Source organism: Indicator indicator, chromosome 3 (assembly GCF_027791375.1).
Source record: "Indicator indicator isolate 239-I01 chromosome 3, UM_Iind_1.1, whole genome shotgun sequence".
Lineage (NCBI taxonomy): Eukaryota > Metazoa > Chordata > Aves > Piciformes > Indicatoridae > Indicator > Indicator indicator.
In genome coordinates this window covers 9,679,780-9,703,550 of record NC_072012.1, presented here as the reverse complement: position 1 = coordinate 9,703,550, position 23,771 = coordinate 9,679,780, and the positions used below count along the sequence as shown (strand labels likewise).

General features: G+C 40.7%; 1 protein-coding gene across 1 annotated transcript in view; it reads right to left on the bottom strand.

Moving 5' to 3' along the window:
- Window positions 1-23,771, bottom strand: part of ATXN10 (ataxin 10) — a 103,462-nt gene that overhangs the window by 32,512 nt on the left and 47,179 nt on the right. The window contains exons 8-9 of the mRNA XM_054399741.1: window positions 20,570-20,678; window positions 16,806-16,975 (exon numbers count right to left, since the gene is read on the bottom strand). Of these exons, the coding sequence (XP_054255716.1) occupies window positions 16,806-16,975; window positions 20,570-20,678 (279 nt within the window). The remainder of the gene's footprint in view (window positions 1-16,805; window positions 16,976-20,569; window positions 20,679-23,771) is intronic.

The following is a 23,771-nucleotide window of genomic DNA, read 5'->3' as shown; positions in this document are numbered from 1 at the left end:
CATTGGCAGCTCCAAATACCTATCCCTCAGAGCACCCTTTGATAAAGAGATAAATGCAATACTTAGCAAATCTCTGCTGCAGGTTGAGAGATACCTGTGTTTTGAAAACTGTTTCCAAGGAAAACAGACTACTGAAAAGGTTAGGAACTACAGAATGTTAACACAGGACCAGCTTCAAACCCACATGCTGCAGCTGAAGAGACCTGCAACTGAACTAGCAACAAATTGTCAAAGGTTTACCTATACAAAACATCTTGAGGTAAGGGTTCCCATGGCCCAAGCCAATGGACCCAAGGTCTAATTCCTCACACTGTGATCAAAATAAACTCAAGAATCATTACAGGAGATGTGAAACTTGAAGTGGAAGGACAGAAAAGATTCATGAACCTCACCTTAGGTGAACAATACAGTAGTGAAGTCTGAAGGCTGCAACAAACACGAGTTATTCCAACTCATGTCAACAGAGCTTCTGATGGCATTAGTAAGAGATGCAGAGCTGGCATGCCAGGCCTTCAGCGCTGCCTTGTGCTTGCCATTTTCTTTTCAGATGATTCCTGAGAGGCTGTGGGCTCATGACAACTGGCATCCCTCTCAACAGTATTCAGGAATGACTGAGTATATACTGTAGGCTACAGGCTCTTCCCGAGGAGAGGTATGGCAAAGGCAATTCTGAGATCCAATTTTGGTGGGGGGAAGATTAAGGTGAAGGAATAAAAGCCCACAGAGTAGAATACTATTATAAAAAGTTCATTACCATGACAGTAGTGAAACACTGGAACAGGTTGTCCAAAGACGTAATTCAGGCCCCATCCCTGAAGATATTCAAGGTGAGGCTTGACAGGGCTCTGGGCAACCTGATTTAGTAGAGGATAGCCCTGGTTACTGCAGAGGGAGTTGGACTAGATGACCTTTGGGGGTTCCTTTCAACCCAGACCATTCTATGATTCTACGGTTCTATGTGGAGGTGAGCCATGCCAAACTCTGCAACTTACTCTCAAGGCTAGAAATGATCCCTAATACCTTTCACTTGTTGCACCCACTAGGGACTGGCCCAGTCCTCATGTTAAATTGACTGTGTTTCTCTCCTGACTCACAGAGAGACACTTAAAAGAAATTTTAAGAATATGCATTTTCCTTTCATGATTCACCAAGCATAACCTCTCCACAGGATCAGATTCTCTTATTAAGATAAATTTAGCCACCTTGTTGAGATTAAGATCAACTTTACATTTAGAAAATCCTGATGTTGTGATTTATATGTCTATAAAAGCCATACATTTAGTATGCATGATATACAGTGATTCAGGTATGCATGCTCTAGCACTAAATTTCATGCTGAAAGCTTGTTAACGCCCCAGGCCATGAAGCGAGATGATACATGAAGCTGTGCATAAAGAGACTGCATACTAGGTTCTTAATTTGCCTCTAAATGACAACTACCCAAGAGGTTTTTGGAGTATTTGAGTCTCTAAATGCCTTAAGTCTGGTAATAACAATGGCAGCTACTATGAAAGTAAAATTCCCAGCTGCTAGTTTAACTCATATATCTCTGAGGAACCAAATTCTAAGTTTAAGATTTGTATAGGTGTTGCTTGAATAGTCTTTTCAATTCCATTAAAAAAATGTATCCTTTCATATGGTCATTTTACAGGAAAATAATATTATTGTGGAAAACAGGGCATGTTTATACATCCTCAGGCACTCAGCCAACTGTCTACAACGTTTTAAATATTCACTTTAGCTTTATTTATATTATTTCCTTTCCTGCAACAGATCATTAATTTGATTACAGGTCTGTATCTATTAAGTGCAGACTGCAGGTTCTAACTGAAAACTAGACAGAATTCTTGTTTCAAGACATAGTTTCATTACTCCAAGTATACACATATAACATCTTATTAAAATCTCATTAAAGCAAACCTACACATGCACAGCAACCCTTCCTACCAAGTCCATTAAAAGAAAAAAAAAAAAAGCTGTTACATTAACAGAGCTGTAGGGTACATTTCAGTAGCTGAATTCATACCAAAATAAATGCAATCATAAAATTATAAACATTAAAAAAGTTATTAATATGTACAACTCACCGGGTTTTATAATTTTCTTTAAAGAGTATGGAAAACTTCTATAGGACTTGATTAATAAACACTTTTCTTTGAAGTTGATATTCAAAGGGACAGATCAACACTTCTATAGGAAAGCCTGAAGGAACAGGTTGAGAGTAATGGTGGGTCAGAAGGTGAGAGGAGAAAAAGCACTGAATCAGAACCTCAGTCAGCTGCCACTAGATTGATCTATTGCAGGGGCATTAAAAATAACAGTTCTACTTTAAAATTAGGAAAGCTTTTTTTTTCCTCAACAGGTACAAATTATGAAAGCAGTTTCAAAAATGCACGAAATGATGAGATGCTCATGAAATTGTGTAACTCAAGGGCTGGAATTAAATGGCAACACTTCCAACCACCAAATGATTCCAATTTGATTGCAAGTTCCAGAAGAACTGGCAGTGGTGAATGTCCTCTCAAACTGAATCAGCTTCTCATGACTGCAGCTGCAGGGAACTGGCAGAGTTGATACAACTAAATAGACCCAGTTGGAAAACGTGGCATCCCTCTGGGGTCTTTTAACATCTCTGTCAGCGATATGGATGAGTGCATCCTCAGCAAGCTGTGTGGTCTGGTTGAAACACTTGAGGGAAGGGATGCCAGACAGAGAGACTTGGACAGGCTTCCCAGGTGGGCCCAAGCCAACCTCATGAAGTTCAGCAAGGCCAAGTGCAAGGTCCTACACCTGGGATGTGGCAATCCCAAGCACAAGTATAGGCTGAGTGAAGAGTGGCTCAAGACCACTCTTGAGGAGAAAGACTTGGGGGTGTCATATGATGAAAAGCTCAACATGAGCCAGCAATGGTCGTTGGCAGCCCAGAAGGCCAATGTGTCCTAGGCTGCATCAGAAGAAATGCGACCAGCAGGATGAGGGAGGTGATTCTGTCCCTCTGCTCTGCTCTCATGAAACCCCACCTGGAGTACTGTGTCCAGTTCTGGTGCCCCCAGCCTAAGAGGAACATGGAGCTGCTGGAGTAGAGGTCCAGATGAGGGCCACAAAGATGATCAGAGGGTTGGAGCACCTTCCCTATGGAGGCTAGGCTATGAGAGTTGGGGCTGTTCAACCTAGAGAAAAGAATCCTCTGGGGGGAACTTAGAGCAGCCTTTCAGTACCTGAAAGGAGACCTAAAGAAAGATGGGAAGGGACTTTTTACAAGGGCTTATTTTGATAGGACAAGAGGCAATATCTTCAAGCTTGAAGAGGGTAGATTTAGACCATCACCTTCATTCTGACACCCACCCATCAGGTATTTATAGATGCTGATAAGATCCCCTCTCAGCCTACTCTTCTCAAGACTAAACAGAGGCGGTAGCTCTCTGTTGGACTCTCTCCAGCAGATATCTGTCATTCTTGAAAAGGGGAGCCCAAAACTGGACACAGTATTCCATGTGTGGTCTCACCAGGGCAGAGGGGGAGGAGAGCCTCCCTAGATCTGCTGGACACACTTTTCTTAATGCACCCCAGGATGCTCCTGGCCCTCTTGGCCACAAGGGCACACTACCATCCCACGGAGAACTTGCTGTCCACTAGGACTCCAAGGTCTTTCTCCATGGAGCTACTTTCAGCAAGATGACTCCTAATCTATACTGGTGCCTTGTGTTATTTGTCCCCAGATGCAGGACTCTGCACTTGGCCTTATTGAACCTCATGACATTCACCTTCGCCCAGCTCTCCAGCCTGTCCTGATCTCGTTGCATGGAAGCACAGCCTTACAGTATGTCAGTCACACTCCCACCCCCCTACCCCAGTTTTGCATCATCAGAATGAGTATATACTAGTTATTATACTGTACTTCAATCTTGTGCTATCCTGCAAAGAATGACTTTGGTCAAAACCATCCCTTGTTTGTGTATCACAACTGCCAACAGTTCCTTTACCTACTTTAGCAATTTTGTACCCATACAGATACTTGTTTTCTCTCAATCCTCAATCAGTGGCAAAAAAAGAGCATTTCAGAATTTCAGGATGGGAGGATACATCTGAAAATTTACTCAGCCTTGGAGATAAGGTTTGTTTGTATTATCACTTTTCCAAGCAGATACAACCCTACTAGAGTCCACAGGAGTCTGTATCGGCATCTGGAAAGTAGATAAACAGATGTGTAAAGTTGTTGTCTTTTCAGTTGCCCTCTCTCATGCTAAAACCATGGAGATTTTCTACCTGAATATACACTGATTATTAGCAAGCATTTAATCTTAGCCTAGTGAGTGACTACCTTACGTGAGAAGAATAAGCACACTGGAGGTGCAGGTTTCTTTCTCCTGGAGAAGATGTGATGGAAGTGACAAGCCCTTTGTTTTTTTCTGGTGGAAATGCTTAGAGGGAAGATGGAAAGAATCTTGCTAGCAATATCTAATCACCTAAAGATTAATACATACACTTGAGCCATCATCTTGCCTTTTGCAAATTTAGCTCATTCTGTATTTCAAACAGCAGGGGATTAATTCAATGTCTTTTTGGTGCTCCAACTTCCAGCACTGAGCTCACCTGACACAGTACTTGAATGCTGTTCCCACTGCTGCAATATCTAAAATACAGGCAGTGATCCATTCAAGGAACTTAAACTAAATCCCAGTTTTTATTCCAGTGTCTTTACTACATCTCTGCTCAAAGTCCCTTCAAAATTCATGGAGCAAATCACTTCTGCCAGAACAATCTGAACATGTCTGATTGATTGCAATTATGATGTGTGAACTTGAAGATATGTAGTCTTGAACATTTAAATGCTCACTAATGAGGCAGTTTTTATCTTTGCCCCTTCCTTATGGAAATACTGAGGGTTTTGTTTAAAGAGTATCAATTTTTCAAAGCACACAGTTATTGTGAATTGCCAAAATAAAGATATCAGTAGACTGTTAAGGAAATATTATGGTCTGTTCTCCTCAAAAGACAGACAGGAGTGTCTCACTATTAATGAAGTCTTTAAGGTGAGAGCTATGGTAATTTCCTAAAATCTCTTTAAATATTACCAGACGTTCTCCTCTTCTTCACCTGCCCTACCACTGCATAGATAAAAGCTGTGAAAAGCAAAACAGGTTTCTTCCAGTCACTGGCTGTTGATAGCAAGGAGATGAGATAACCTATAGTTAACAAAAGGGTGCAGAAGTGATCCCCATTTATTTTTACATTATTGCAGCACTCTAATAGTATCAGGGCTCTTCAAAGAGACCTGTGTTTCAAGCAAAAAATATAACTGAATGGGAACCTGCAATAAAAGCTGAGCAGGTAGAACCTTTGCCCACATGGCCATGTGAATCCTCATTCTCCCCTCTTCTTCAGCCCTTAAAACTGAGACTATTCAAGTACTTTGGGTCCCTTTTGATTCCCTTGGGGCACCCCCATCGTCAAACTTTGCTCAAGCGTTGACTTGCTGAACAGGAAGGAGCAGAGTACTGCAGATCTACAATTTAGAACAAACAGCATCACCCAATGGCAGAAATTCAAAACTGCAAATGACCATCACCATGCTTTCTCTCTTCCAAAAATCACAAATGGAAACAGGAGAAAGGGGGAAAATACCAAAGAAAAACAAATGCTATGTCTTTGTCTGAAGACCAGGTGCTCTGATATGGCCTCACGTGCTTCCAGAGGCATTTTAACAACAGAAGTTGCATTGGCAACAGAAGTTTCACTGACATGAAGGCATGCAGGCAGAGAGAACTGGAGGCTCACAGCTGCTTTTTTGATAAGGCAAATCAGGCTGAAGCCTGCAAGACATTACATCTCTGCTGAACCTGATGACAGGCTGCCACAGCAGCGGAGGGTGTTAAGTAACTGAACTCCGCTGTGATGAAACAGAAACTGGACACCAGTCTTCTGTAGGCACATTTGAAGGCTTCTGTCTAGCTGGATGCTTCTCTGATTTTGGTGGGAAACTTAGCATCAGGACTCAGTGGCATGCATTCAGCATCCTGCTTGCTGATCACTCATAAAGTATCTTCCACAACACCCTGCCACAAACCTTCATACAAAGCCTTCTTCGTGTTGTCCTCACACTGAATACAGCACTGAGTACCACTAAATCCAAGAGTTACTGCCGTAAATTCATCACCAAATGCAGTCTGTCACATATATCATGCTCCATGATTTCCTCAGTGAAATTATTTCACTGGTGCTTCCAAAATGTGAACTGAACTAACAAGTACTAATGGCCAAATCTCAACACCCAACAAAACAGAAAAATCTTTGGCTCTGGCTTGTACCTATGTTTATAAACTTCAGGACTTTCATAAAAATACAAGCTGAGAACCTTTAATATCTCACACTAACCAAAACTTAGTAACTATACAGGAAACATAAGAACAGAGGACTGATTCCTATGCCTCACTGGGTAATTAGAACAGCAACCAACCTCTTTTAAGTGGAAGAGAAAGTTTTATTTATCCAAAAGATATCACATTCAACGCTCACAGCATTATAACACACCAGCTAATTGTGAAGTCTGGCACAGCTTGTAGAAATCAACAGGAAAAAAAACAAAAAAAAAAAAAAAACCCCAAAAAAAAAAAAAAAAAACCAAAAAAAAAAAAACACCAAAGAAACCATGTGGGAGAGCAGTTAAAAAAAGATGGGGAAACTCCAAGTTCATGCTGAGGTTAGAACAATGAAAAACAACATAGAAATCTAATAAAATCCCTTCTTATAGCAATGAAAAAATATATGTCACTTGTATCTGACACCAGTAAAGGTGGAGAGAATTTGGATTAACAGCTCAGATCACAGCTACAGAAAAAGTATTCAGAAAGGTGGACATTCTTCCACAGATGGTGGTCTTGCTCCCAGCAATCAGTAACACTGGCAAAAAAAAAAAAAAAAAAAGGCACAAAACACAGATAAACCCCTTCCTGCAATACAGCTTACAGTATGTCCTTCAAAGTCTTTTTTTAAAGATATAAAATTAGCTATATTAGAAGGTGGGCATTTTATTAACACTTTTCCTACTATTGAGTATCCCAAGTAAACTCAGTTCTTCACCACCTAGTAAACCAGCGATCAACATTTTTGCTTGCTTTTCATTTAACTGAGAATGATAAGTGGAATGACAGGGGAAAAATATAATCTCTGAATACTCAGAATATTTTGCAGGCTACTAAAACTTTAACATGCCATGTCTTACTAAAGCATTTGAATCCAAGTTGGAGAAAAAAGAAGTTATCATGATTCCCAGACTACTTTATCTAGAAGCTAAAGTCACAATCTCCCACCTCAAAAGATACAGCTGGGAAAAGAAATGCCAAGTATAATCAAAATGCTGACAAAAGTAAAAATAGTTTCTGATTACAGTGGACTTCAAACCAGGGCATTTGTCCAAGAGATGCTGAGGCTACTCTTGAAGAAAGCAAGAGCCTGCAATGTCCAGGAGAACACTCTGTTCTACAAAGGAGATAACTTGCCAAGAACCACCTGCAATATCCATGGCACAGCTGCAGCTCCCTCATACAAGTTACAGAAACTAGTCCAAGCAGCACAATACACCTTTCAGGTAGGCACTACATCAGGCCACTCTGCAAACCACCAAGTCTAAAAAGCCTGAAACAGTACAAAACACTCTCTTGGTGAACACCAAGTTTAATTCATGTCTGCCACATTCACTGTAGCTACTATTCAGCCCAAATAACCAGGAAAGGGGTTGCAGAAACCTCTGAGAATACTTACTTTTAAAGGTCATTATCTTATTTTTAGATCTCAGTCTGTCTTAAAATGAGTATTTTTACAGGAACTGCTCAATTCAGACACATTAAATATCAGTGCTATAGATGTAGTTTCTAAGTGTTTATAGTGAGTTTGGAAAAGGTCTGGGAATGGCTGTTTGACAATGACGTGCTGAGCCTTCCTTTAAAAAGGCCTAGAGTCCTGTGCTGTGCTGCAATGGTAACACATTTCAACACCAAACCCAGTTCAAAAATAGAGTCAAGAAGATGCCAACGAGCCTGTAAATTGGTACTGACTGTTTGGAAATGTATGCAGAGCCTGCTTGTTTTAATTTTGAATGTTAGAAGACATCTAGTCATCTTAATTGTTTTTATCTTCCCTCTCCACCATAAATCACAGCAATTAATTTCATTTCCAGAGCTATCCAACATCTTAATGTAAAACACTATGAACTTCACAAGAATAATCCTCCTCCCACAAACTTTATGCTGCTTCAAAACGCACAAGTCCTGTTCTTGCTCTTGGCAAATGTATGTTACATAAAATTGTCCTACAGACACCTTCAAGTTGGCAGAAGCCAGGGTAGTTTACATCTAGACATCTGCAAGGTCTGCTCAAAGTTCAGCCTATGATTCATGAGAACATGACACAGTTCCTGACACAGTTGGTGAAAGAGCCAACTAGGGAAGGCGCCTTGCTGGCTCTGCTGTTTGTGAACAGAGGACTTGTGGGGAATGCACAGTTTGGGGGCTGTCTTGGGCACAGCAAGCATGAAATGACAGAGTTCTCAGTTGCTGGAGAAGTAAAGAGGAGGGTCAGTAGAGCTGCCACCTGGGACACTTTGGCCTGTTTTGGAGACTGGTGAGCAGAGTTGCTTGGGAGGCAGTCCTGAGCGACCAAGGAGTCCAGCAAGGTTAGACACTGCTCAAGAAGGAACTCTTAAAGGCACAGGAACCCAAGAGCCAAAAGACAAGGTGAAGAAGGCTGGCCTGGTTAAACAGAGAGATCCGATTGCTGGTTATAGGCAGAAAAGGAGGGTCTGTGGTTGTTGGAAGAAGGGGCAGGCCACTTGGGAGGACTACAAGGTTGTCATGAGACTATGCAGGGAGAAACTTAGAAAGTCCAAAGCCCAACTAGGAATTAATTTGGCCTCAACTTTTAAAGAGAACAGGAAATGCTTCTACAAATATTATCAACAAAAGGAGGACTAAGGAGAACCTCTGTCTTTGTTGGATTCAGGGGGGGATACAGTGATCAAGGATGAGGAAAAGGCTGAGGTATCCAATACATTCTTTGCATCAGTCTTTAGTAGTAGGATCAGCTGTTTGCTGGATACCCAGTCTATGGGGTTGGATGGCATACATCCAAGGGAGCTAATGGAGGTGCTCACCAAGCCACTTTCCATCATTTACCAGCATTCCTGGCTAAGTGGAGAAGTCCCAGCTGACTGGAGATTGACAAACATGATGCTCATCTACAAGAAGGGCTGGAAGGAGGATCTGTGGAACCACAGACCTGTCAGTCTGACCTCAGTGCCAGGGAAGGTCATGAAGCAGATGACCATGAGTACCATTTATGCAGCATATGCAGAGCAACCAGATGATCAGGGTCCTGTCAGCATAGGTTCCTGAAGGGCAGGTCCTGCTTAACAAACCTGATCTCCTTCTATGACAAGGTGAACCACTTAGTGGATGAGAGAAAGGCTGTGGCTGTTGTCTATTTGGACTTTAGTAAAGGCTCTGACACTGTCTCCCCACAGCATGATCCTGAAGAAACTGGCTGCTCACGGCTTGGATGCAATGGCTTGGTTGCCAATTCACTGGCTGAAGGGCTTTGCCCATAGAGTGGTGATGAATAGAGCTAAATCCAGTTGGCAGCTGGTCACTAGTCGTGTTCCATAGGGTTCAGTATTAAGGCCAGTTCTATTTAATATCTTTGTCAACGATCTGGATGAGGGTATTGAGTGCACCCCCAGTAAGTTTGCAGACGACACTAAACTGGGTGTGAGTGTTCAACTGCTTGAGGGTAGGAAGGCTCTGCAAAGAGATCTGGACATGGCTGGACTGATGGCCTGAGGTCAGTTGTATGAGGTTTAACAAAGCCAAGTGCTGGGTGCTGCACTTGGGACACACCAACCCCATGCAATGCTCCAGGCTGGGGTCAGAGTGCCTTGGAAAATTGCCTGGCAGAAAAGGACCTGAGGGTGCTGGTCAACAGCTGTCTGACCAAGAGCCAGCAGTGTGATCATGTGGCCAAGAAGGCAAACAGCATCCTGGCCTGTATCAGGAATAGTGTGGCCAGCAGGAGTAGGGAAGGGATCACATCCCTGTACTCAGCTCTGGTGAGGGCACACCTCAAATACTGTGTTCAGTTTTGGGCCCCTCATTACAAGACAGACATTGAGGTGCTGAAGTGTGTCCAGAGAAGGGTAACAAAGCTGGTGAAGCATCTAGAGAACAGGTCTCATGAGGAGCAACTGAGGGAACGGGGATTGTTTAGTCTGGAAAAGAGAAGGCTGAGGGGAGACCTCCTTGCTGTCTACAACTACCTGAAAGGAGGTTGTAGTGAGGTGGGGGTCAGTCTCTTCTCCCTAGTATCAGGTGATAGAACAAGAGGAAATGGCCTCAAGTTGCAGCAGGGGAGATTTAGATTGGATATTATGAAAAAATTCTTTACTGAAAGAGCTCATCATTGGAATAGTTTACCCATGGAGGTGATGGAGTCACCATCCCTGGAGATGTTCAAAAAACGTGTGGGCATAGCACTTTGTGACATGGTTTAATGGCCAGGGTGGTGTTAGGTCAATGGTTGGACTTGGTGACCTCCAAGAGGTCTTTTCCAACCAAAACAATTCTATGATTCTGTGTACACAATAATAACACACAGACTGATCTTTTATGCTCCTTTATCTGTTAGATGCCAATTATGGTAATCCTCCACATGAAGGAGGCCATGGATCTACTAGAAGGGAAGTATGGTCCTGTGTGCATGTCAGCCTTCACCTAGTCATTGCAGATACACAATCCTACACGAAGATGTCTCTACATGGTATGCAATTTAACTATCAAATGGAAGCTGTTTAAAATAAAACCTAAAGAAAAAACATCAGTTTCTGCACTACTAAAATTACCTTTAACTGTATCTAAAAGCATCTAAGCTCCTCAAAAGAGAAAACTTTCTATGCATTGTGTGACCAAGGCTTCAAGTGAAATTGGTCAAAATGGACAAGTCACAAGGAAGGAGTGGATCAACTCTATCAACTGGAAAAAACTGATGGAGTGAAAGGGGGAAGAGGTGCAGTACAAGAGGAGGCATTAACTGGTTTCCTATAAAGGGGCAAGACAACAGAACAAAGTTTTGTATTATTCTCTAACAACAAAGCAATTATAGTGTTATAAAAATAACTCTCAGCGCTCTACAAACTGCACTGCATTAGTCAAGCATCTCTGACCTCAGGGCTAAGAAAACTCCACACCAACCCTTTGTTACTCATATTGTCCCATCACTCAGGAGATCTCATGATTCTTTTCTGCTGAACAGTCTCGAGCACTTTGATGAAAATCTTGGCACTTCATTAAGGATTTGTGATTGCGCCAGAGCTGAAAACTAACATAAAATGCATTAGGGACCAGGACTAGACACATTACCTGGTATGTCGCAACAGATACCTTTAAAAGGTACTCTTGAACCACAGACATTTTTCTCCTTGGAGTGTCTCTCAACTAGCTAGACAGAGGTCACATTTCCACAGCAGAACCTAGGCTTTTAAAGCACTTTTGTGAGAAAGTCCATTTTAAGCTTTATTACTGACTTTTACAGTCAAAATAGAAAAAGATTTCCCAATGAAAAGGCTCAGTCCTGCAACAACCTGAATGTTTTGTCCTTATCTAGCAAAGCATTAAAACACAGACATATATACATTAGAACAGAATAGCCCCATCCAAACAAAGCCATGCAGAACTTTACAGTTAGGTATGCAGCAGAGCACTGAGATCCAACAGGCTCCTTCCTTTTCACTTAACTCTAAACCAAGAATCTCTTCCATTTCAGGCTTACGTTTAACATTAGAAAAATATAAAAATCACAATTATGTAGGTTGCTAATGAAGAAATCACAGTAGTTTATTTCTTTTCTCCCTCTCTCAACAGCATATGCAGATAAACATGGGATGTTCTTCATTGCAAGTAAACGATCCTGCCATGCCAGGAAGAATGTAACTACTTTAGAAAGTCAACTTAATCGTGAAGAAAAAGAACAGATAAGATCACAGCCTTCTTGAAAACCTTAGGTGAGAAAGAGCCAATTGTTAAATAAAACATAGTATTTGTGCTGAGTTTGAAATTTTCTAATTTATAAGCACTACAGCAAGAACCTTAGGTCCAGGAATTGAATGGGGGCAATTTGATCTATCTTGTTTGTACTTGCACGGAGAACAGTCTTCAAATTAGGGTTCTAGTCTCTCACAAAACAATTTGGCTCAATGTATATATATAAAAATAAATCCAAGTTACATTAAACAGTATCCAGATGTTTTACTTGCTACTTTTATTAAGATTAGTTTTAACTGTAGAAGGTTTTTCCCCCTCCTTTTCTCCTAGCAGATTTTGCTTCTCAGCTCTGCATTAGAGGAAGCACTGCTGCCACCTCAAATAAAAAAAGCTATGTGAAAAAATTTCCCTTGGTTCACCGTGTTAGAATAATTCATTTAAGGACAAAGGTGCCAGCTGTCAGTATCAAAAGGAACTCTGCATTTAATTTTTTCCCCCTACATAAATGACAGAACAACGTTACCAATAAAGCACACACATTCCAAGATTAATATCCTATCATAGAATCACAGAATGGTCTGGGTTAGAAGGGACCTCCAAAGGTCACCTATTCCAACCCCCTCTGCAGTAAGCAGGGGTATCGTCAACTAGGTAAGTTGCCCAGAGCCCTGTTGAGCCTCACTTTGAATATCTCCAGGGATGGGGCCCTGAACACCTCTCTGGGCAACCTGTTCCCAGTGTTCCACTACCCTCATGGTAAAGAACCTAACATCCAATCTAAATCTACTCTTCTCTAGTTTGAAGCCATTGCCCCTCATCCTATCACCACAGGCCTTTGAAAACAGTCTCTCTCCATCCTTCTTGTAGGCCCCTTCAGGTACTGAAGAACCCCAGCTCCTTCAGCTTGTTCTTATAGGAGAGGGGCTCCAGCCCCCAAGTCAAAAGAGAGGAGCCAGTCAGAAAAGGCAAACCAATGCAACAAGATCACAGCACCAGCCCGAGTGAAGTGCTTTGCTTTAACTAAGGCAGCCTTAAATTTGCTTTCAGAAACGTCACAATTCTTCCCTTTAGGATCCCTCTGAAAAGGTGTCAGTACAGCATGAGCTCAGCACACCAGTCTTCTGCCAGCTGGCTGCTCCCACACTGCAAGGAACGCAGCTCCTGTCTCATAGCCAGCTTGTTCCAGACAATGCTGCATCCTTCGGTAACAGCTTGCACAGGACAGAACCCTCTGGCAATTCAGATTGCCTTGTTTGATCTCAGGGGCAATGGTAAACTACAGCAAACAGCGAATAAAGGGTGCAATTAAACTTTGCAAGCCTTCTACTTCAACTCCCTGTTTGCTAACTCCAGTGAGGTTATGTGATTGGAGTCTGTGTAATTCCCCTTTTTACAAGAAAGGAAGGGAAACAATGTAAAATAAGGTCTACATTATTCCATTGTTTATGCAAACACTGATCACACTTACATTAAAACAAGTATTTTAAACAAGTCATACTGCATAAACAGCAGTTTTAGGGAAAGGTAGTAAAGTTGTGTAGAGCAGCAGCAACTGTCACTATGAGACAGAAATGTTAGTCATCTCACTTTCCAGTACCCGATCTTGTAAATGAACAAAGAAATAGGGGTGCAAATTAATTCCTATGACCTGTTTTGTATTTGCTTCATTTAGAATCACAGAATCACTTTGGTTGGAGATCTTTAAGATCATAAAGTCCAACCAGTAATCAAACCCTGCTGGGTCACCACTAGACGACATCCCTAAGCACCACAGGAATGGTGGCTGAACAACTTCCTTGGGCAGCCTGTTTCAATGCTTGGTAACTCTTTCTGAGAAGAAAGTTTTCCTGACATCCAACCTAAAGATCCCCAGCACAACTTGAAGCTGTTTCCTCTTGTCCTGTTGCTTGTACTTGGGATAACAGACTGATCCCATTCAGGGAGTTGTAGAGAGTGGTAAGGATTCCATTGAGCCTCCGTTTCTCCAGGCTAAAAAAACCTCAGTTCCCTCAGCCAGCACCTCAGTGTAGCTCTTGTAGTGAGGGACCCAAAACTGAACAAAGTATTCAAGATGGGACCTCACTAGAGGGACAATCACTTTCCTCGTCCTGCTGGACACAGGGTTTCTGATACAAGCCAGGATGCTGTTGGTCTTCTTGGAAACCTGGGTGCACTGGTGAAACTACAGTCTCAGCTCTGTGCCCAGCAAGATCACAGAGCAGATCTTCCTGGAAACTCTGCTAAGACACATTAAAAATGAGGAGGTGATTGCTGGCAGCCAACACGGCTTAAGCAAGGGCAAATTGTGCCTGACAAATCTGGTATCCTTCTATGACAGAGTAACAGTGGTGATGGACAAGAGCAACTGACGTTGTCTACCTGGACTTCTGCAAAGCACTCACCACTGTTGCCTATGACATCCTAGCCTCTAATTTGGAAAGACATGGATTTGATGGGTGGACCACTTGGTGGATAAGGAATTGGCTCCATGATAGCATTCACAGACTGCATTGGGTTGGAAGGGACCCTCAAAGGTCATCTTGTCCAAACCCCCAGCAGCAAGCAAGGGGCATCTCCAACTAGATCAGGCTGCCTAGGGTCACATCGAGTCTGATCTTGAGTATCTCCTGGCACAGGGTCTCAACCACATCCCTGGGCACCCTGTTCCAGTATTATCCAGACTTTTTATACAGGCATGTAATGACAGGACAAGAATAGCTTCAAAGTGGAAGAAGCTAGATCTAGATTAGACATTAGGAAGAAAGTCTTCACCATGAGAGTGGTGAGGCACTGGAACAGGCTGCCTCGGGAATTAGTGGAAACTCCAGTCTTGGAAGTGTTCAAAGCTGGACTGGATGCAGCCTTGAGCAAACTGGTTTAGTAGGAGGTGTCTGAAGGTACAGACAGGATATCATACTATTGGCATTTCTATGGTTTCAACGGCACTTAAATAATGCTCCACGACATCACACACAAGAATCTAAGTAATTTTCAAGCCAGCATAGAGCAATAATATTTGCAGGCAGTTTAAGGCAAGTTAATACCCAACTTCCATTAAAAACACTAAGCCTGCATGACTAATTGCTCCAGGGGCCTTTGAAAATCTAAGCAAAAATGAACAATGAGCAGTAAATCAACCCTTCCAAAATGAAAGCAACTCCCTCCCCTCCAGTCTCAAAAGTTATTCCACAAAAATGTACTTCACTTCCATAAACACATATTACATCACAACAGGTCAGAGACAGGGCTAAGCAAGAGTGATTAAGATGATTAATAGTATTTTTCAGAAATATTAAAATATTTTGTTATACACTGTAATCTGAAGAGGGAAAGGGAGGATGATTATGGTATTTCCCATCTATATGCCTGTATTGTTAGCATTTGTCAGACAAAGAGGGCAGCATTCCTCAGGTTTCCCATTTCTCTACCCTGCAGAAAAAAACCTAAAGGAAAGACTACATAAATGCCCTGATGCCACTAAAGAAATATAACTTGGTAGACACTGAAGCAGTTTAAACCAGATTTGATGGCATCAGTAGCAAAGAATCTATTATCTTTGCAAAAAGAAGTAAACACCATAGAAAAATTCTTTAGTAAACAAGATGCTAGCAGAGATTGATTTTTCAGTACTCTGTCTCCATAGCTCCTTGGTGATGCAGAATTAAACTCAGAGTATCTCATCATACACTGCTTCCTGCAGAGTATCCAGTACTATTTACTGTATTTTTGGTACTTGCTGACATGGGCCTCCTTTGACATCATAAGAGAGAAGTAGAAATACTCCACCTCCTTTACTCCTTCCTCAATAGTCTAAAAATTGTTTCTTTGAGAGCAGGTGAAAACTTTGATTCAAATTAATAAAGGCAAACAATCCCAATTGCCCCTGTTCAATAACAAATATCAAGAACAAAGGCTACTCAAGATCATTTCCAAAAGACTTGAGCAAAAAGTAAGATATAATAATTCAACAGATGGTTTCTCTACAAGAAGAAACTCACAAGGAAGAACTAAACCTTTCACTAAGCTGAAGCTACTGTAATACACTATGTGGTTGCTTAGGACAAATGAGAACAGTAACCTACTTGGATTTTAGGAAGTGCTCAGATGAACCATGACAACATCATTTCATGACTGCTTTTCTTGCTGAAATTAGGTTAGCTTAACAAACCCTGGAGGAAAGCCATCTCTTTCATCACTCCAAGAAAAAAATGGTTTCATATTTAAAAACATATTGCTGTTTCATCTTTTGCTTATAATGGGAAACAAACCTTATTTTCCACATAGAAATTCTAAAGATAAAGGGCTCAAAGTGATTTGATGGAAGCAGACCTACATTTTAAAAGTGACATGTAAAAAAAAAAAGTGGGGTCAAGGGGGGGAGAAGAAGAGAGAAAAAAGCCTTAGAGACCAATACAAAAATTTAAAAATAAATTTATGCAACGATTCCTATCCACTTCCCTACAAAACTGAGGTCTTCAGACATATTCTTTTCAAATGTCTCATTTTCTTTTCAAAGAAAGTGCAAACATGAAAGCAATAAAGGAATTGAACACTAGCTTGCACTCTTCAGGACTTAAGTAAAAGGTAGACAGGCACACATTACATTGTTATTAAAAAGTTAGCATACCAGAACAGACACACAATTTGCTTCCTTTGCACGACCCATTCTACCCCACCAACAGTACATTTGCATGAGTGAAGTCATACACATCTGTTCACATCAGAGTTCTGCCAGGAAAAAAAAAAAAAAAGGAAGAAAAAAAAAAAGTATAAGCTTACCTTGTCTTGGTTTTCCTTATTTTTGTAACACAAATTTCCAATCAAACGAATGAGATGAGATTTAAAACCCACAGCTGGATGTGAAATTTCTTCTTGTCCGGTCATAGCATGTGTGGCAGTGAAAACATTTACAGCCTGTTTACCAGCAAGATGAGTTAATCTCAAGGTATCTACAGAAAACAAAAATATTTTAATGAATGAACACATCAAAATTAGTATCGCTTTGCACAAAGTGCCATTATTAGGTCCAAGGTTAATCAGCATAATTTCAGATACCCAGCAGTACATCAAAAGTACTTTGAAAATATTACTATAACTGTAAAAGGCCATCCCAAGGTCAGAAGGTATTTTTGCACCCTTTCTGCACACTTACGTCGTTCAGACATGAAGCCTGAAGGTTTGGGCTATTGGTTGCTACATGAAAAATCAGATTTTGTAAGCTTTTGATGACTCCAGTATTGGACATATATTGCTAAAAACCAAGGTTTTTAGAAAACTTCCTTCAGTTCATCAGTTGTTCAGTTTGTCACAGCAGTACATGTTACTCACAGAATTTATTCTCTCTTCTCCAATCTGTTCCTAGCTCTGCAGTATGAGAAAAGGTTTCGAGTGCACCCAGCAATTTAACATAGCTTTACAAATTCTTCAGTGCCATAATAATGAAGGAACACTGACATTCCTGTACAGTAAGCACCACTTTACAGCAACTAAGAATTTTTCTGCAACGCTCCAGAGAGAAATTGGGGAGAAGAAAAACTAAGATCTGTGAAACATTTCACAAAGAGAGCACAGACAGAAAAAAAGTTGAAATGTGAACACCTGAAAGTTCGTACAGCTGAGAAGGCAACTCACTAAATGCTGTGCCTATGATTAAAAATGAACAAATATTTCTCCTCTGAGCAACCTGCAACACTACTAAGTCCCCTGACAATGCCAGTGTCTGTGAGATGCTTTATGCAACTTACACTGGAACAGTACGTACCAAAACCAGGTTATAGCAGAGGGCAGTAACTAAGCCCTCTGCTCCTTCTGCTCTAGATAGGACAAAATCCCTAGTGCAATGGGAACTAAATTTCCTGGATTTAAATTAGAAGAAATTTCATTGGTTGTCATTTTATAGTTTCCCTCCCAGATGGTTGAGACAGAAGTTAAAAAAAAAATCTCTATGCTGATAAAGAGACAACTACATTGCTGGCAGGGTTTATTTTTTTAATATGAAACTATAAGAAGGCTAAGGTGCCTGCTGTGTTGCAGATACCACTCATATCTGTTCATATTTTGAACTATGAAAAACAGACCCATCTCCTGATTTCCCCTAAAAAATGTCATCATAAGAGAGCTTTTAACCCAAAAAAAAACCCCTCATAAAAATCTGCTTGTTTTCATAAATCCATAAGAATCAGCAGTGTCTCACATCCTTCTCACAGCACTCTTGCTTTGTGTGCTTCCCTGCTTTATAGTTTTAGCATTTTCCTCTACACAAACACACAAGAGTGAACATCATTCATTCTGCCTTCCTGAATGAAAATATTAAAACAAAAAAATATAATGAAACCCAAAACACACACCCCCAAAAGTAAATAAAACACTTTGAACACTCCACGGTGCAGGCAAGAATGCAATGAGCAGTGCACCTGCCTGGAAACAGAACTACAGGAAAAGGTGGAAGCCACCTTCCATGCATGATGCCAACCTAGAGAGAAGACAGTGTTCCTCTCAAACACTGCACATCCGACACAACACAGCAACTGTCACCCATGCTCTCAACTAAAGGACATTTCAGTCTGCTGTTCTCTCATTATCCCAAACAGCAACTCTTCCATCCTGAAACACATTCACCTCCCTGGTGATACAATAAAGTGTATTATTAGCACTGCAGTACTACTGTCTAACTTAATCCAACAATTACTGAAAGTAGCAAAACGCACTCTTTAGCTACTACTTAAAAGAGCATCCAGGTATTTTGCAGATCTTTCAATTATTTTTTTAATAATTTGTAACAGGAATTTCTTATGCTGTAAACTGAAGAGAACTGCTTCATCAACAGATCTGTAAGATGAAGAACTTTTGCACTATCTATCCTTATTCTTCTGGTCTACAGTACTAAATACTGAAGGGCTACGAGAATGATTAAGGGAGTAGAGCACTGCCCTATGAGGAGAGGCTGAGAGATCTGGGGCTTTTTAGTCTGGAGAAGAGACAACTGAGAGGGAAGAGAAGACTGATGTTTATAAATATCTGAGGGCTGGGTGTCAAGAGGGAGAGGACAGGCTGTGCTCAGGTGAATCCTGTGATAGGACAAGGGGTAATGGATATAAACTACAGCACAGAAGGTTCCACCTCACATGAGGAGGAACTTCTTCACTGAGGGTCACAGAGCACTGGAAAAGGCTCCCCAGAGAGGTTGTGGAGTCTCCTTCTCTGGAGACTTTTGAGACCCATCTGGATGCACTCCTGTGCAATCTGTGCTAGATTATATGGTCCTGCTCTGGCAAGGGGGTTGGACTCGATCTCCGGAGGTCCCTTCCAACCCTTAACATCCGGTGATCCTGTGAAGGCGATATGGCTTTGGGCCCTGTTGCTAATACAAATTAAAGGAGTCTTGTAGCCAAAAAGCAGTCTTAAAGAGAACCTACACAAGCTATAAATTACTGTTGGCTGAGGGCATGTGGATAGGATGCACATGCAAGCAATGTTCTAGCCTGCACTTGTTTCATCACCGTGGTGACAGCTGTGGAGAAGTCAGTCTGTGCACATCTAGAGAAAGGACTGGCCCATAGGCTTCTAACTTGAACTGATCCCCCTGAAACTCTCGTTGAAAGCCTTATTAAACAAGCATTTGGATGACACAACACATGACTTTTGAGTTTCCTCAAAACACAGACACATACACAAAACAGACCTTGTTGTTAGTCATCTTACTGTAAGCAATAAAACGATGAACCTGTCATCAAAAATAGAGGTTTGGGTGGTTTTGAGGTGTTTTTTTTGTAGCAAGGACCTCTGAATGTCTCAAAATAGTCATAGTTAACCACTGCTTTAGCCTTTCTTTTAATCCAAAATATTGCATCTTTCTCTTTAGAATCAATAAATGTTTACAATTTTTTCAGAAAGCAATGGCATAATCATCAGTCTCAGTCAGTCATAACATTTAGGAAGGCACTGTTCAATATATGTATACTTCCTCTTTGAGTATATAGGCTCTCTCTGGATCATCCTGGCTTAATATTTGTGTACAAGCCCATCACATGTTGTTTCTTAGTAGAAAGAATCTTCTTTTTCAAAATGACCTTAAATGTCATTGGATTTAGTTAAGAGCATTCAAACTGTAGTTAGTTTCAGTTTTCAGCAATTTCGGAAACAGAAGGTAACAGGAGAAGTAAAGGTAGGTAAAGTATAGAAGCACAGTACAGGAGGTAAAGGAAAAGTCCTTTTCCTACTTCTTGAGGAGATTCTTCCACACATTTAGCCAGTGGAAGAACATAGTAAGCAGCTGTCATTTGCACAACTCTTACTGTATAAATAGGGCATTGCTGACAGTTGAATTAAGGCTCTGTTGGGTAATAGGAAACAACAAAGTGAGAAGCAGAAAAATTCCAGGAACAAATCAAATATTTGAAAATGTAGATTCACTCAATCTCCTATTTATTTTATTAAAAGGTCAGAATCATAATTACCACCAGTTGTGGAAAAACATGTATTCATTCACAGAGCAACACAATTTGGAAGAAGCCAACAGTTAAAACTTGTGGCTTTTCACTCACCAATGGCTGTTTCAAGCAAACCAGGCAAAGCCTGTAGATGTTCCAGCTGTCCATTGTTTGATGTCATTTCACAAAGAACATCAAGAAGACGAATTGTAACCAATGCTTCCTGGAAATGAAAATTACATTTCTCAAAAAGGCTTATGAAGGACACCATAAGAACATAAAACTGATAATCAAACGAGAAGGCAGGAACTCTCAGCACCTAAGGTTCTTTGCAGCTTACCTACACTGCCAAGAATAATTCTCTAGAAAATAAGGACATCTTTCTACAACAAAGTTGTTGCAACACTGCAATTATTGCACCGAAATAATTTGTCTTCTACAGTCAGTGTTCTATGTGCCCTGAAAAATCACGGGGAAACCAAAACAGAGCCATAAGGGATAAAATTTTAACAAAAACACAGTAGCTTCCAAAAGCACAAATGCAGAAAATTACTAGCTGAGAAAATTATTTCTGTATAAATGTTTTCTTTTGAGTTTATTCAGTAGGAGAGTCCCACTTTAAAGACACAAACACCGCCTGCAAGACACCAGTTTGTTATCCGCAGGAATTCTGCAAAGTTCTGTGGTCAAATGAACTTTGGCTGCGAGAATTTACATTATTCTTGGGTAAATAGGATCAGGATCACAGATGCAGCATTTTGGTTAGGTATGAGACACAATTTTATTTGCATATTATTTGTTCAGCCAAAAGAACTATTTTTTTTTTCTCACAGACTATGCTGGTGCGTGCTTATAATGACAATGTAGCACTTCCAGGAGGTACCTTAAGAGCGTATGGCATAATTTGGAACACCACACATTGCTCAAGAACCAGACTGGGACTGCAAGATGATTCCACACAAGGTGTGGTACGTAAACTGCAAGTAGGCTTGAAATGGCTCAGGCATAGGTCACAGTAACTATTTCTGCCTTGTCTGGTCCAGGACAAAGAGACGTTTATTTAGCAACACTATAATACTCTTGAATCCATATAACCTTTATAACATCAAAATAATCAACAGCAGCATTCAGCAATTAAGTACTATGAATATATCCATTCTTTGGTCCTCCCAATGCTCCTTGAAAACACCAAAGTGGTATACAGTCCAGCTCCTAAAGCTGTATTTTAATTTCTTTACACAGATGCAGGAAGATGTAAGTCTTGCCCTAAGCTGTTCAATAACTTGCCAAACACCAGCCTCTGAATACACTGGAGTCAGAACATCCCAACTGTGTTTCAGAGACAATAAGCAGGTGTTTACAACTTAAGCCATTTTGCACAGTTACAAGTCAGCAGCTTAAACAAAAGCCCTTCAGCTCCTATACTTCACACTTACCTTTGCACATGAAAGGATTACACCCTTTACAATTGCAAAGCAAACAAGCATCAACAGGCAACTACAAATCACATCAGTAAGGTACAATGGCCTTTGCTGCCTCTGTGTACCCCATTATCCTCCCTCACAATGCAAGCTCAGGAGCATCAGATACTACGAAGTGTGGCTTTTACATTTCAACACCACCACCTCCCTTTTCTTTTTTAACTGTCTTTCCTCACTGTTCTCTAGATTTTTCTCCCCAGGATTTTACACTACAATCTTCCACTTCTTGTACTCCGCCATCTGGCTCAGTACAGCAACTGTTCCATCCAGATTTGAGAATAAGAATAGATTATTTTAAAAGCACAAACGAACCCCAAATTTCTTATTTATGTTTGCAACTTGATACCTTCAAAAAAATGTTTAAACATGTCTGGTTGGGTTGTGTCTACCCTTGCCCCAGCTTTCCAATTTTTAATTTTGTGTTTGGTTTTGGTTTGTTTGTTTGGTTTTTTTTTATTGCCCTCTACCTGTACAACAGAAAGGCAATAGAGCAGACCTCCTTTTTAAGTTCAGCAACAAGATGCTGTTTGAACCCCAAAAATGCTTTGAAATCTCACAGCCATCCTGATGTGAACACAATTTGAACAGTAAATAAGGAAATAATTGAAGAGTTTTTCAATAAAACTATTTTGAGAAAGAGTCAGAAAATATTTTCCTTATAAAGACATGAAATACAAACTTAAAATCCAGGGGTTTTATTTTGCAAGTATGGTTGAAAGCAAACTGATGCTGAAGTCAGGCTTATAATGGAAAAGCTATTTTAAACATTGGTTTAAGCACTGCAGAAGCATATGATTAGCTTTCCATTGGTTTGAGATGGAAGCTACAAGACCTGAGGTTCCTTAGGGAAAAAAATGGCAGTGTCTACATATAATAAATTAAACAGTGGATGGGACACCCAGACAACATTTTGGGAGTCAGGCCAGTTGAAGGACTGTTCCAAAAAGGCAGCATTCAAATGTGGCTTTGCAGTTTTGGAGTCTAAGACAGCTTACTAGTACAAACACAGCCTGACCAAGGCACTTGGCTTCAGGGACACAGAAAAGTCCAGGGAGAGCTCAGTTTAATATCACAGATGTTGCATTTTTAATTACATGCTCAATATTACTTTTTTTCCCAGTCAAGTACACCACTTATGCAAAACCTAAAGTATTTACACAATTGAGGAGAAATTGGTGCAATTTTTTATTGTTTCTAGTAAGAAAAGACAACAATTGTATGAATTTAAGATGAAATTTCTCTTTTCCCATGGCAAGCACATATTACAAATAAATGTATACATACAACTTGCATATACACACACTTCTTTAAAAACTCTTCTTGCAATTGCTCTCCATTTGTTCAGCTATGACTTTGTGTTCATTAAATGATCCCTACCTCCCCACCAAATAGCTCAACTTACCATACACCAGGTTTTTGTGAGAGAATAAAACATCAGTGTCAAGCAGGGCAAATTACACGGTAGCACCCTCAATACTACCGTCCCAGCACCTTGAAGTTGGACAGAGACCTCCTTTTGCTAGGTGCAAACAAAGGTGTGGGTTTTTTCAAGAACTGAAAGCACAGAATACTTGCAAAGGAGCCACACTCACAGAATTAAAAAAAAAAAAAAAGCAGCAGAAGAAGCAGCAGCAGCGGGGGGAGAGGGAGTTAAAAACACGGAAAGCAACACAGAAAGAAGGATGGAGAAAAAAGAAAAACAAACAAAAATAAAAGAGATGGCATGGTCTTAGTGTATGTCCTTTTACTGTCAAGCTTCTCTCTTTTCTAGAAGTAGTCATTTAAGTTTTCTAACATAACAGACCAAGCAGTTGGGGCAGTGGGGGAAAGCTCTG